Below are 15335 nucleotides of genomic sequence, written 5' to 3' on the forward strand. Positions count from 1 at the left end.
CACAGGTCATGCAGTAGCATCTTCAGAGGATGAAGATGACGATGAGTCATCATCGGAAGAAAACAAGCCCTCAAGCAGCCAGGAGCTCTTACGTAAGTGTTGCCACCATTTTTCAGAAAAGAATGAATTGATGATTAAAATTAATAACATTTTCTTTCTCTGTAGCAATGGCACCCCACTGGGCCCAACCTGAAAAAATGGAAAAAAAGCTTCATGCCGTACCAGCCAGCAAAACAGTCAAATTCCGTTGTCAAGCTGAGGGAAATCCGACCCCTAAACTCCGCTGGCTCAAGAATGGGAAAGAGTTCAAAAGGGACCAGCGCATCGGGGGCTACAAGGTAACCTTCCTCTCTACTCTGGCCCTCACATGAGCCGACTTCACTATTTTACTGTTGCATGATAACAGTGGTGTTTGGGACAACTCTTGTTTACTTTGTGCGTCGGCACTCACACCTGAGACGCGAGAAGGAAATCTGATGACTCAGGACACAATAGGCCAAATCCAGAACATTTATCTCTAAACCCTAAACAGGCAACTTGAATCTGACACCCGAATACACACACCCTTTCCTTTAGTTTACTGTAGTGATTAGGGCAATATACTTTTTTTGCTGGCGTGATGAAATTAAAGGAATAATCTGGGTTCAATACGAGTTAAGCTCAATTGACAGCATTTGTGGCATAATATTGATTACCACCAATAATAATTTCGACCTGTCCTTTACTTTAAAAAAAGCTCTAATCAAGGTTACAGTGAGGCACTTACAATGGAAGTGAATGGGACCAATTTTTGGAGGGTTTGAAGGCAGAAATGTGAAGCTTATTTCATAAAAGCACTTCCATTAATTCTTCTACTAAAACTTGTGTATATTTTGAGCTGTAAATTTGTTTAAAGCGTAATTTTTACAGTCATTTTAGGGGTTAAGGGTTTGTTGACATTACATCGTCATGGCAACAAAGTTGTAAAATTGGCTATAACTTTACACAGAAAAGGTTAGTAAGTGATTTTATCACACTAAAATCATACTTTTAAAACAGTGAGTATTTTAATGTCTACAAATTGGCCCCATTTACTTCTATTGTAAGTGCCTCACTGGAACCCAGATTTTTGCTTTTTTTTAAGAAAAGGAGGGGCAAGTCAAAAATAATATTTGTGGTAATCAATATTATGCCACTAATGATGTCGATTTAGCTTAACTTGTACTGAACCCGGAATATTTCTTTAAGCAACTTTAAACAATATTGCAATAATTTTTATAACATTTTTAGTTGGACAATAGATTCCTAAAGAAACATCTCATCAGACTAGTTTTGCATACACTTGTGAGTATGAGAGATTTAAGATGTTTTAAAAGGTTTCATAAAAAATCTCCTTGGTTGTTTAGTTGAAATGATGGTTCCTTTCATAAAAAACAAAACATTTAAGCCCAGTGATGGAAAGAGTACTAATTTTTTTTTACTTAAGTAAAAGTAGTACTACTGAACAAATAATTCACTTGAGTACAAGTAGAAGTACTGAGAAATATTATGACTCAAGTAAGAGTAAATAAGTAGTTTGCTTCCATTTTTAGAACACAAAGACATTTTTTCCTTTCACCAAGGATGCATTATTTGATCACAAATACTGCCAAAATCATTAATTGCAAATTATTATTACGGTTTGAAATAATTTGTTTTAAGTGGTATTTATTCCATTTTGTCTTTACCCGTGATGGCAAACATATACTGTGTCACCTGTTCCTTACAAAAGCATTCTAAAGTGCTAATTTTGTACTCAAGAAAATTTTGTTATTATTAGAACGATTGAAAATTGTTGCGCTACCATGCATAAATCAGAATACAGTGGGGTTTTTCCCTATTTGCTGAGGTATTGAGTTCTTACAAGTTGTTTTACACTTGCAAGTCAAATTTTGGTTTTAAAAATAGGCACAAAAAAAAAACACATTTTTCCTGAAATTCTATTCTCTCCTAAAGTCTATTGTTTTAAAAAGATGAAGGCTATTCCGTGCATTACTGTTTTGAAAAAATAATCTCTAACTAGGATAGAGAGGGAAGTGGATGGCCAGATGCACAACAAAAAGACTCTAGTTTGAGAAACAGACTCCTCACAGGTCCTAAACTAGCAGCTTCTAAATGCCAAAGACCTGCATTGCTGCAAGAGGATTCTTAGACAAACAGAACATTTTAAGAATACAACATTTATTTAAATAGAAATAGCCATTTTGTAACATTATAATTCAGTATCATAGAGGAGGAAATTTATCCTCTGATATTGCAGCAATTATCCAGATTTGCAAGCAAACCATTATCAACTCCTACATGCCAACTGAATAAAATAAGGCAAAAATAAACATTTCACACAGTGTTTAGTGAGAGATATTATTGATTCAAATACTTAAGGTGGTTGTTCTGTATATGTATTATTGTATTACATTTGTAATAAAGTCTTAATTAACATTTTGGTTATTTAATATACTGCGATACTATTAAGTAAATTGTAGCATTGGTTACATTTATGTTTTGTAATTTCTCTTACCTCCTTTATATAACATCTATCTCTTGTGCACTTTTGGCCTCTAGCGGGTGAGGCTTTTCAGACAGATAAACAGCAGCACAGGGCAGGGAAGTACAGTACAGCACTGTGAGTGAGAGTGTTACCCGCTAGGACAGTTTATTTTGAACAAGAGGGGCAAACGGTTACGGAATTTAACACAGGAGTACAATACCGAACTGCTGTGGATTGATAGAAGTGGAGAACCCGTCTGTGCGCGCAATGGTGCGAGGAACCAGATGGCGGGAAAAAATTATGTTCAGTGAAAAGTCAAAAGAAGATCGCAATGTATGTAATTGTAATTATATCAAATATTATTAATAAAACACGGGAACTTGTTGCATAGTCATGTTTTGCCCCCATATTTTGAATTTCGAAATCTTTCTTGGTCTACCTGACCTTGGCTTGGTATCAAGAGATCCCCGAATTTTCCACTTCTTAATAAGTGATTGAACAGTACTAACTGGCATTTTCAAGGCTTTGGATATCTTTTTATATCCTTTTCCATCTTTATAAAGTTCCATTACCTTGTTACGCAGGTCTTTTGACAGTTCTTTTCTGCTCCCCATGGCTCAGTATCTAGCCTGCTCAGTGCATCCACATGAGAGCTAACAAACTCATTGACTATTTATACACAGACACTAATTGCAATTTAAATAGCCACAGGTGTGGGAAATTAAACTTTAATTGCCATTTAAACCTGTGTGTGTCACCTTGTGTGTCTGTAAAAGGCCAAACATTCAAGGGTATGTAAACTTTTGATCAGGGCCATTTGGGTGATTTCTGTTATCATTATGATTTCAAAAGGAGCCAAACAACTATGTGATGATAAATGGTTTCATACGATCACTATCCTTAAAAGACAGTTTTTTTTGCATGATCAGTCATATTTTCAAAATCAATGCCAAATTTTCACAATTTCTCCCAGGGTATGCAAAATTTGAGCACAACTGTATATGTCAAACTACATTGTGTTAATGTTTGACAATTAAAACATTGCCTACCTTAAAACAAAGTGAAGTTTGAACAGTGGTTAAACATGTTCAGACAGTTCCCTAGTACCTGAATGAACGGCTCCTTTCCAGAATAAAATTAAATATGCATAAAATCACAGTATTACAGTTCTTGTGTAGTGACAGGGCAGAAAGTCCTCGAGAAGCTAGAGAAGAGAGGACACCGGCGGCAGTTTATGCAAGCTGCTGTGCTTATGATGCTGTGCCCTGCGGCTTCCATCGTGCCGCTCACAGCGCATTTTAGTTTATAAACAGATTTAGTTATAACTTGCTGATTACTTCTTCCCAAAAAACTTCCAAAAATTCTGAAATATTATGTATTTGTTTGTACTTTGTAATTGTGGTGAAAAATAACTAGTGAAGTTGAATCCCTCATTTTTAATCATCTCAAAGTAAAAGTACTATTAATTATACTGAAAGTAGAAAAATTACTGTAATGAGAGTAGTTGTAATTCATTACTTTCCACCACGGTTTAAGCCAGTTCAGAGAAAAAATATATAAAGATCAAGTTACATATCAAATATCGCAAAAAATCATTTGGAAATTATTGCCAGACGTATCCCCCTGGTAAGCCTTTCAACACCAAAGTGGGTAAAACAGCATTTGTACAAAGCCACGACTTGCCAAAGCAGAAGTCCTTGTTGCATGTGTAACTCTCACATTTGGTGAGAATATTGTATTCAGATATTGTTATAAGAATAACAGAGTATTTAGATTTTTGATCTATATGCTCTGTCTCAAAATACAATAAAAATATTGATCACAAAACAGAGTATAACAGAATAACAGAATATTTCTTCTCTCCTTCCTCTCTCAGCTGCGTGAACACATGTGGACTATAATCATGGAGTCAGTGGTGCCCTCAGACAAGGGCAACTATACCTGCCTGGTGGAGAATGACTACGGAAGCATCAATCACACCTATCAGCTGGATGTAGTGGGTCAGTCATATGTTGCATATTTTTGTGTATTACACTATGTACAGTATAGAACACTAAGTGATGTGTATAATTTCTTTGACATTAAAATACTTGCTCCTATCTTAGCTTAATATGCAGAGACAACTATAAATAACCCATTTGTCGGATGATTTTCTCAAAAAGTGTAAACACTGGCACTGTTGTACTATCAAAGCATTTCTGTTTGTTTGATTATCCTGATAAGCCTGAAATAGCAACATTGGCTCAACCAATGGCCCAGGTTGGGAGCGGGATAATCTGTCTATCCGACCGATATTATATATAATTTTTTCAATTATATATAATATAATTTCTTTATGTATTGCAACATTTTTCAATCTAACAAACCTCTGTTTGTATATTGCAGAGCGATCTCCACACAGACCCATCCTGTACGCTGGTCTCCCTGCAAACCGGACAGCTGTCGTCGGTAGTGACGTAGAGTTTGTATGTAAGGTGTTCAGCGATCCCCAGCCTCATATCCAGTGGCTCAAACACATGGTGGTGAACGGAAGCCAACTCGGACCTGATGGACTACCTTACGTACGCATTCTCAAGGTAAAGAAAAGTCTTAAAGTCTCATATAAAATGTATGTTTTACAGTGAAATGCAGCAAAAAGCAACATATATTACTACAAAGATATCTGAATGTTTTAGGGATATTTATGACATTGCTCAGGTCAGACTAAGGGCACCTACACATTAGAGAAATCCCTGACAGCGTTTGATGGACTGGAATGCTCAAGGTGTGTTTGGAGGTTACGGAAAGAGCTGTAGCAATCAAGCTGCAATACAGCGAACCTGCTTTTCATTGGTCAATGGATGCCTCTGTCAAAGTGAGATGCAGCTAAATTTAAATTGTTTCAACTTTTGGTTGCATGTTGGGCATCACTTTCGCAAACCCTCTATGTCCTTGCGATGCAACATCCCCATTGAAATCGATGGATTTGCGACGTTCTCTGATGCAGGGTAAACTCTAGTGTGTAGGTGCCCTTAGTTGCAGCAGTTCCATATGAATGATCTGCAGATATTAGGATGCTAAATAACACCTGCAGATGATCAATAGATTGGGATTGGATTACATGAACTTGGTCTTTTGTCGTCTCCAGCACTCGGGGGTCAATAGCTCGGACACCCAGGTGCTGACACTCTACAATATCACAGAGGAAGAGGGCGGCGAGTATATTTGCAAAGTGTCCAATTATATAGGAGAAGCCAATCAGTCAGCCTGGTTAACTGTCCTTAGACATGACATACAAGGTAATTTGACCACTGGCTAGAGGTAGAGGTTTTTGCCTTGGGTTTCTCTTTCGTGCTTTGGGTTCTCCTGTCCAATAATGCCATGGAAACTCCCAGTTAATCCCTTATTGGGGATTGGAACCCAGCCCATGGTGATCATTTCCTCGCTATGGATTGGGTCTTACTGGTGAGCGCTCCATGTTGCCTGCCTGATGTAGGTGGAGGTAAATTGAAGGTGGTGGTGCCTGGCAGTGTTGTTTGATCTCTCTACAGGTGATTGGTCAGTGCTCTAGATCAGTGGTTCCCAATCATGATCCTGAAGTACCCTCAGCACAGCACATATTGGGTATCTTCCTTATTTGACACACACAATTCAGGTCATGAAGCCTCTACTAACAATCCGATGACTTGGATCCTGTGTGTTAGATTATGGAGAGATCCAAAATGTGTAGTTTTGGGGGTACTCCTGGACCAAGACTGGAAAACTCTGCTCTAGGTGGCTTTCCAAGCTTTGGGAGCTTCTAGCTGGTTTTAAACCCAACCAGATAGATCTAACATGAACCTTCATCCTCTTCGAGATCAGTGTGTTCCTGCTTTCTTCTTCTTTCCCCTTACCTCTTGGGCCTTGGGTCTGCTTTTCTCGTTCTCTTCCAGACCGCTGGCCTAAACACCACCGACAAGGAGATGGAGGTGCTCCAGTTGAGGAATGTGTCCTTTGAGGATGCTGGGGAGTACACTTGCCTGGCGGGCAATTCTATCGGGGTCTCCTATCAGTCAGCATGGTTGACCGTTGTCAAAGGTATCCAGCAACTCTTTCCTGTCCTTTCTCGACCTCTTCCATTTTTGCTTTCATTCTCGTCCATCGCTCCCAACAGTGCCCGTTTGTTTGTGTCATTCGCCAGAGTTTCAGGAGGGCTATATTTGGGTCAAAAAGCATTTACTTGAATATCACTTATCCGGTGTAGGTTTTGCGCATTTCCCGATAGACAAGGCACTTCACAGAGACGTGTGTGTGGCCATCTGTTGTGTCCTCCGCAGGTGCAAAACCATCCATACATTTAGCACCTGCATGCTGAGTAGACCAAACATTTGGATTCTTGTGACATCTCCACCTATAGGAATATCATCTTACTAAAGGGTCTTCAGTGTGCTTGACTTTCTGTTGACCTGGCAAATGACACCTGTTATGGCACTGTTTCACCTTTTTCTCTAAACTTGTTTCTCTCTCTGTCCTGTTATATTTGTTGTTTTAATGAGCGGTTGTTGCACACCAAGTCACCTTGACTAAGATTGAATTAGTTTATGAGGGTTTATAGAAAAGTCAGACAATGATTTGGGTGCCCTTTGCCTTGAGAAAATTTTGCATAAATAAAATGCTATAGTTTTGTGACTATAATACCTTACTGTTGCTTGGTGCTGCACTGTCATTGCATCATTTAAAACGTTTCTTCAATATACAAAGCTGATGTAATTTGTGTATATATTCTGGCTACTTCGTTTAGTTTCAACCACTGCATATTATAACACAACTCCATATGAACGATGCTCCAGTTTAAAGGTATGTCTCAGTTTCAATACAAGTTAAGCTCAATCAACAGCATTTGTGGCATAATGTTGATAACCACAGAAAATCATTTGACTTGTCCCTCCTTTATAAAACCAAAATGAAAATTGTGGTTAGTATGGCATGTACAATGAAAGTGAATGAGGCCAGTCCATTAAACATTAAAATACACACCGTTTAGACACAATACATAAACATTATAACATTATACTTGCGTTACGTCGTCATGACAACAAAGTTGTAATATTGGATGTAACTTTATACAGAAAAGGTTGGTAAGCAATTTTATCGCACTAAAATCATGCTAACGTTTATAATGTTTTTGTGGCTATACTTTTTAAACAGTGTGTATTTCACTGTCAGTGGACTGGCCCCAGTCATTTCCATTGTAAGTTCCTTACTGTAAATGCATTTTAATTAATTTTTTTAATTTATTTTTTTAAACAAGTCAGTAATTTTTTGTGATAAGCATTTTTGCAAATGCTGTCAATTAAGCTTAACTTGCATTGAACTCGGAATTTAAAAAAAAAATTATATTCCATCAGGGCCTGTGTATCTTGCTGTGTGTCACTTTGGCCTTGCAGGACAATTTGGCTGGGATTGTTCCATTTTATACTCGTGCAGGGGATGGCTGTAGCCTCACACCGGTGGGGAATGTGGGGTGAAATTCTACGCCACAAAGGCACCATTATGTGGCCACAAAGGGAGCTTGTGCTCCCTTCTTAGTGCCAATAGTGTCAAATGCACTGGTTGAAATTAAACAGAGCTTGTGTGTGTGTATATGTGTGGATACGTGTGCATGTCACTAACGTCTCCCAGTGTGTGTCAGTCCAAAGTTTAGTGCTGTCAACACAGTAACTGAGGTGTTATTGAGGTCAGTTGACACTGTACAAGTGGATTCAAGTGTAATTCAGCATCACTGTCATTATTGCTTATACTTTGGTTTTGGGATTTAAACAAACTCCTAAACCCCTAAAGTAATAAGCTCTAGCTTGTAGTCATTTGTAGTTATTGACTTTCGTGTTCTTTTTGCCATGTAAGCGCCCACGAATCCATCTGCAGTGCCCAGTCAGTCCTACCTGGAGGTGTTAATCTACTGCGTTGGATTCTTCCTCATCTTCCTCATGGTGGGAATCACCACCATCTTCAAAGTTCGCAGCTCCTACAAGAAGAGCGACTTCAACAGCCAGCTGGCCGTCCATAAGCTGGCTAAAAGTATTCCTCTCCGCAGACAGGTAAACAGAATGTAGATAATGGATTTCCCTGGTGAAAAAAATATCTTAAAACAGCCTAAGTTAGTTTAGCTGGTTTGAGCTAGTCTAGGTGGTGTACCATCCTGGTTCTTAGCTGCTCTTCAACCGGTCAAGATGTTATTCCAGTCTGTCTTAGCTGATTTAAGCTGGTCTAGCTGGTGTCCGAACATGGCCTAGCTGTTCTTCAGCTGGCCAGGATGGTCTCACAGTCTTACCAGCTTAAAAGTCCCCAAAACCTGTGTAAAGCCAGCCAACAGACCAGCCTGTTCAGGCTGGAAGACCAGTTAAGACCAGCAAACCATCTTAGGCTGGTTTACGCTTTTTTCAGCAAGATTGATGTACTGTTATCCAAAGCAAGGCCCCGTTTTCCTTGTATCTTACTAAGGCCCTTAAAAACAACCTTGGCACTCCACAGGTGTCAGTGGAATCTAGTGCTTCTCTGAACTCTGGTGTGATGTTGGTCAGACCTTCACGGCTCTCCTCCAGTGGGACCCCAATGTTGTCAGGAGTCTCAGAGTACGAGCTGCCCCACGACCCGAGCTGGGAGGTGCCCAGAGATAGGTATGCCCACTGATCTAATATTTTACCTTCTTTCTTACTGCAGTTGGGTCACTGGAATTTTATTTACTAATTTTGCAGTTTCTGTCCATCTGTTTGTAATAGGCTAGTTCTTGGAAAACCTCTGGGAGAGGGCTGCTTTGGCCAGGTGGTGATGGGCGAAGCCATCGGAGTGGACAAAGACAAGCCCAACCGTGTGACAAAAGTAGCCGTGAAGATGCTTAAATGTAAAAAAAAAATGTTTTTTTATTATTATTTCAACCTAAACATTCTTAAAGTAGACCATATGACTTGTGTGCTTTATTCATACGCTTCTTAAGCCATACAACAGATTTATGTGAGGAACAGGTTGCTATTTATTATCTTCCCTTCCTCAACAGCTTTTACATTTCATTCGTTCTTGCACATACAGTACTGTGCAAAAGTCTTAAGACAAAAAACATTTGTCTTAAGATGGTTATTTATATCTTCAGCTTTAGTGTGTCAATAGGAAATATACATTTTAGACTCCCAAACATTTCTTACAAATACAATAGAATAGAACAGAAGAACAGGGAGCCCTGCAACAGATGGCATATTCCCCACAGAGCCCCCCACTGAATATTGAGTCAGTCAGGGATTACAAGAAGAGACAGAAGCAATTGAGAAGTCCGAAATGGATAGAAGAACTGTGGCGAATTCTCCAAGAAGCTTAAAACATCCTATCTGCCAACAACCAAGAAAAACTGTGTCCAGGTGTACCTAGGAGAATTGGTGCTGTTTTGAAGGCAAAAGTAGTCACACCTTAGCTTTTTTATGTTTACTGGACTTTGTATGATGTTAATTGATAAATGAAAACTATTTATGGCATTATTTTTGAAGACATCCTCACTCTGCAACATTTTTCAAAAGTGCCTAAAACTTTTGCACAGTACTGTATAATATATAAATTTGCTGCTTCAAAAATTGCACAAAGTTCGTTATCAATAAATACGTTTCCAACCAAGGGGTTTTTGTGACAAAAAGTGTGGCGCATCAAAAAGTTTACCGACATAGCTGATGGAAACGCAAATTATCGCTAAAATTTCACAAGTGTCAACATAATATTTTTCCGTTTAACCTTAGCGCATAAACTCAATGTCGGTACTTCAAATGTCGCGAGAAACTGGTTTGGATACACTTTTTGTCGAGAAAATTGGCATTAATGCAAAAATATAGTGTCACATGACAGAATTTACCCCAATCCTTAGCCTGTGTTAATCATAACGACAAGGTATACATCTTTGAAAGCCAATTTATTGTACGTGAAGCATTATTTGCACTGTTATGAATTGGTCTTAACGGCATACCTGCACAGATCCGATGCTGCAAACACATCTGCGTCATGACACTTTCAAGACTGCCAACACAAACATCTTGTATCATGCACCTGTCATTGACAAGTGCACGGAGAACAAATGAATGGCCACTCTTTGCAATTAAATTAATTGCTTTAGCCATCTGTTTATTTATTAAAGTTGCTTTTCCACACCATTCAAAATACTAGGCGGTAGTCATGGAATTAGCCCACAATACAAAAAACATATCATTTCTGTGCACAAAGATGTTTTAGGAGTAAAGCTTCAGTGTGCTTTTTTGGGACACTAACCTATAGCCCAATTCTATAAAATTATTGTTTAGCTTACTTTTGAAAAAATGCCGGCAAAATTCCCTGTATTTAATTAAATAAATTACCAAACGAATAAAGCATTACAATTACCAAACAAAACAAAATAATATTGTTAGGCCTATATAATTGTATTTTCTTTACACAAACTTTAATTAGCCTTACCCTGTTTTGTAGATGAAAAAAGTCAGCTGAATGACATTCTCAGAATGTTCTAGACTTTTTTCAAGACTAGATAAAACTATTTGTCCAATGCTGAGTTCACTTTCAGAAAACTGGCTTTTGAACATTTAAAAATGTTTAAAGATTTTAAATCTAACCCCCTTTACCTCGGATCGCATTTGCTGAGCTTCTTCAGAAAATGTCAATTGCATTATGACGCTAAAATAAATTTTAGATAATCAAGTTCAGTTGGTCGTTAAATGTTGCTGGACAACTATATGGGACATAATGCAGTTGTGATGGCAGTGCTTTAGATGATTGTTCAAAATAGCCTATTGAATATCAGGAATGTATCATATATGTAAACCCTGATATTACAGTTTTTCTTTAATAGCTGTGCACACAGCATATACACATCGATGGATGGTTCTTATACTAAGACTGAAAGTTTTCCCCACATTGTGCAGGCTGCCATCTTGAACAGGGCCATGATGATTCGCTTTCGGGTCGGAACCGATGGCAACCTGCGATAGGTGCAACATCAGGACCGATATTACAGTCCTATCAGAAGGGCAACTGCTCCCTTTTGATTGCAGTTCCTCGTCTTCTGATTGCATTTATTTGTGTAATTAAAATGACAGTAAGCTGGCTAATTTCAATGATTGTCTCAATACTTTCCCCATTTGACCAAAACTTCAGGGGAAAAAATTAGGGACATCTGAAAGGTGAAAGGTACACAATTAACAATATACACACATTTCTGTATGGAAACGGCTTAAGGGCAGATCTTTTGCGACAGTGTTTTTTTAAGCATGACCTCATGCACAACATTTTTATCGATAAAAGTCAATTTGAATGGAAACAGGCAGAAGACGGCAAATTTCGCACATTTTTTTTGCCCATTTTTCACTTTGTTGATAACAAAACAGCGCGAAAAGTGGATGGAAACTAGGTCAATGATGTCAAACGCCATTTGTTCTCGCATGTTCTTGCAGAGGGGAAGATTTTCAGACCATATAATGTAATTTATGGACAGTTTCCTTGTGTAATGTAAGACTTCAACAATTTATGCATGTTTTCATTAGCTGATGCCACCGAGAAGGACCTGTCTGACCTCATCTCAGAGATGGAGATGATGAAGATGATTGGAAAACACAAGAACATCATCAACCTGCTCGGAGCTTGTACTCAAGATGGTAAGAGTCCATGTGAGAATGCTTCCAACCATGTGGCGTTACGTTTAAAGGTTGGCTCTCTATCTGTTTTTTAATTTCTCTTGGTTTTATTTCTCTTTCTTTAGGCGCTCTTTATGTCATTGTGGAATATGCTTCTAAAGGAAACCTGCGGGAATTCCTGCGTGCCCGCCGGCCGCATGGCATGGAGTACTGTTACAATCCTGACCAGGTGCACGTGGAGAGTATGTCCATCAAAGACTTGGTCTCCTGTGCCTACCAGGTGGCTCGTGGCATGGAGTACTTGGCATCCAAAAAAGTATGTCAAGTTTTGTCAAGCCATTTCATGGGGTCTTTTCAGTCACAATACATATTAACAAGGCCTGAGACAAATACTTACAAAGTGTATATTTGTGTACTTTCTCCTCAACAGTGTATCCACAGAGACTTGGCTGCTCGTAATGTACTTGTAACAGAGGACAATGTAATGAAGATAGCAGACTTTGGTCTGGCTCGGGACATTCATCACATAGATTACTACAAAAAGACTACAAATGTAAGCAGTCAGTTCTCCAAAGACTCCTGTTTTATAGTCCAAACAGTCGATTTATGACTAGAATCATAAAAATTACATTAAGTAAATGTTTTACATCTGTATTTCTTCAGGGTCGACTGCCTGTGAAATGGATGGCACCTGAAGCTTTGTTCGACAGAATTTACACGCATCAAAGTGATGTGTAAGACAGCCCTTTTGTTTTCCATCCCACTATAACCTCAGATCAGCAATAGTTCACTTTAGAATAGTTAACTTTCACCACAGTTCTTGGTTATATTTTGGTGCTGACTGAGTGCTTTCGTGTTGTAGGTGGTCTTTTGGAGTTCTTCTGTGGGAGATCTTCACCCTCGGGGGCTCACCTTATCCTGGAGTGCCTGTGGAAGAGCTCTTCAAGCTACTGCGAGAAGGTCACCGCATGGACAGACCCTCCGCCTGCACTCAAGAGCTGTATGACCTGTTCAGATATTTTAATTAGTGACAAGACATTTCTGAATTTGATTAAATTGATATGTTTTTGAAACTTATTTTTGAAAAGGAAAAATCCAGGTTTTTGTTAAAGACATCATGAAACATACAAACAACATAATTTGGAGTGAATCAGACTTTTCTGGTAAATAGTTTTATAAATTATTTTATCCATCCAGATTCGATTGAATTGTGAAAACAGGGATGCTTTATTGATTGATTAATGGGTACTTTTTTCCCCTAATCTTAGCAGAAACTAAAAATAGTTTCAGAGGCAGAGAAAGTTATTACATTTTAATGAAAGATTATGAAAAAAAAATATATTTTTTTCATCAGTAACATGCACTGATGAATTGTGCACAACCGTGAACTTTTATTAAGAAAGTAAACCGGTTCAATTATGTCTTTTATTTGCAACCTAGTTTCATAGAACGAACGTTAATTACGTGCCGCCTTCAAAGTTTCGCAGTTTCCTGGTGAAATTAACACTAGAGGCAACAACTGTGCATTTTATTCACTTTCACACAAACCGCGAGTACAGTGGCTGATTATGACCTATACAAACACTTATTTTTCATACTATTACTCACACACTGCTATGTTATGATATCGAAACACTTTTACTTTAATGCATCATTTGACCCACAGACCCACCTACATTTACACACATATTCCAATGTGATTAGCTTCCACTTTAGCTCACCTGATCAAGTGTAGGACCTTGGACTCGGAAGACCAAGGCTCGATCCCAGCCAAGCATGCAAGCTAACGCATTAGATGAAAGTGTCATAGTAGTGACTCGAAATGACATGGTTGCTTCAGAATATGTGCTTTTCATGTCACATTTGCTTTTTGTGACACTATTGGTTAGGTTTTGACTAAAGTTTTAGGTAAGGAAGGTACATTTTACTCATTAAAACCTCCCATCTAATATTCACCTTAAAATCCTTAAAAGCTTTTGGCACCCCCGCTGGTCATTTTACTGGGAAACTGTAGCAAAACGTGTAATTAAGCACGTAATTTCATGTTGCAAAAATTTTGCCATGGTCACGAAATGTCCATGAGAAAAGTCTTTTTCGTTTTGATAGGGATAAAATTGACTCCCTTATTCAATTGTATTTTTCAGATACCTGATGATGAAAGACTGCTGGAGTGCTGTTCCCACGCATAGGCCGACATTTAAACAGCTGGTAGAGGACCTTGATCGCACCCTGTCCTTGATATCCAATCAGGTACATCCAGCGGACCTGCTCATTTATGCTTTGTTCCAAAACCTAGTAAGCTGCCTTGCTGTGAACACTGGTAGCTTTTTAACCAAAATAGATCCACGTAAGTGACTGATTTTAAATGCTCATCATGAACAGCAACTCTCTTAATAGCCATTCACACACACTACATGAATAACATGCTTCTCATGATGAGAGACTTGACTGACACTCATTGTATTCCAAAAGAGTCTGACGTTAGCATGTTGCTAAGCTAACAGTACTCTAATAAGCATAAAAAAACAGCACACACAAACATGAGGCGAAATAGCGTATTTTTAATTAGATGGAACTATTTCCAATATAATAATTCCAATATATCTCTCGACTCCATCCACCATCTTGAATTTTTTACAATGCAATTAGGGATTGCCCTATGCGCGAAGAATACATGCAATCCTGCCCTAGAATTTGTCCAAAATAATGTATCTTATAGGCTTGAAATTGATGCCTTTTTCTCGCATTGATAATCAGACAATTTTCCCGATAATTATCTATATATATATCTGCATTTTTTCAGATATAAAAAGGGCTGCTTGTTGCACAATAGTCTTTGTCTTTTCCAAAAATATTCGGCAGGGTAAATTGAAGAGGGTCGCACACCGGACGCATCTGGCGGATGACATGGCGTGTTCTAAAATTCAAAACAATTATTTTCTAGAAGGTACACACACACCACCGCCACTTGCCGTCTCTGGAGGCTGCTCAAAATTCTGCAGCACCACAGAGTTTTCCATTAAATTTTTGTTCATTCTTGAAAAAGTACAAAAACCTTCGTAACGTTTGTGTGTATGTGACTAGATCCACAGTTTGTACTGTGCCTTCTGCTAATCGCGACAGGCTTCAATATATGTTATATCACCTTCTTGTGGTCTCCCAACGCTATTACACCAGACTACATTAAACAGAAGATCAACTGAGGGAATTGGAAA

The 15335-nt window shown here is 38.5% G+C and overlaps 1 protein-coding gene across 2 annotated transcripts in view; it reads left to right on the forward strand.

Moving 5' to 3' along the window:
- LOC127433807 (fibroblast growth factor receptor 1-A-like) overlaps nucleotides 1-15335 on the forward strand; it is a 32410-nt gene that overhangs the window by 15284 nt on the left and 1791 nt on the right. The window contains exons 3-16 of one of the 2 annotated variants that reach the window (XM_051686033.1): nucleotides 6-92; nucleotides 166-338; nucleotides 4383-4506; nucleotides 4892-5082; nucleotides 6418-6562; nucleotides 8369-8562; nucleotides 8996-9141; nucleotides 9244-9365; nucleotides 12031-12141; nucleotides 12246-12436; nucleotides 12551-12673; nucleotides 12784-12854; nucleotides 12983-13120; nucleotides 14265-14370. In XM_051686033.1, the coding sequence (XP_051541993.1) occupies nucleotides 6-92; nucleotides 166-338; nucleotides 4383-4506; nucleotides 4892-5082; nucleotides 6418-6562; nucleotides 8369-8562; nucleotides 8996-9141; nucleotides 9244-9365; nucleotides 12031-12141; nucleotides 12246-12436; nucleotides 12551-12673; nucleotides 12784-12854; nucleotides 12983-13120; nucleotides 14265-14370 (1922 nt within the window). Of the gene's footprint in view, nucleotides 1-5; nucleotides 93-165; nucleotides 339-4382; nucleotides 4507-4891; nucleotides 5083-6417; nucleotides 6563-8368; nucleotides 8563-8995; nucleotides 9142-9243; nucleotides 9366-12030; nucleotides 12142-12245; nucleotides 12674-12783; nucleotides 12855-12982; nucleotides 13121-14264; nucleotides 14371-15335 lie in introns of both variants that reach the window. The other variant, XM_051686032.1, reaches the window with a different exon arrangement.

The sequence above is a fragment of the Myxocyprinus asiaticus genome, chromosome 43 (genome assembly GCF_019703515.2).
Source record: "Myxocyprinus asiaticus isolate MX2 ecotype Aquarium Trade chromosome 43, UBuf_Myxa_2, whole genome shotgun sequence".
In the NCBI taxonomy this organism is placed as follows: domain Eukaryota; kingdom Metazoa; phylum Chordata; class Actinopteri; order Cypriniformes; family Catostomidae; genus Myxocyprinus; species Myxocyprinus asiaticus.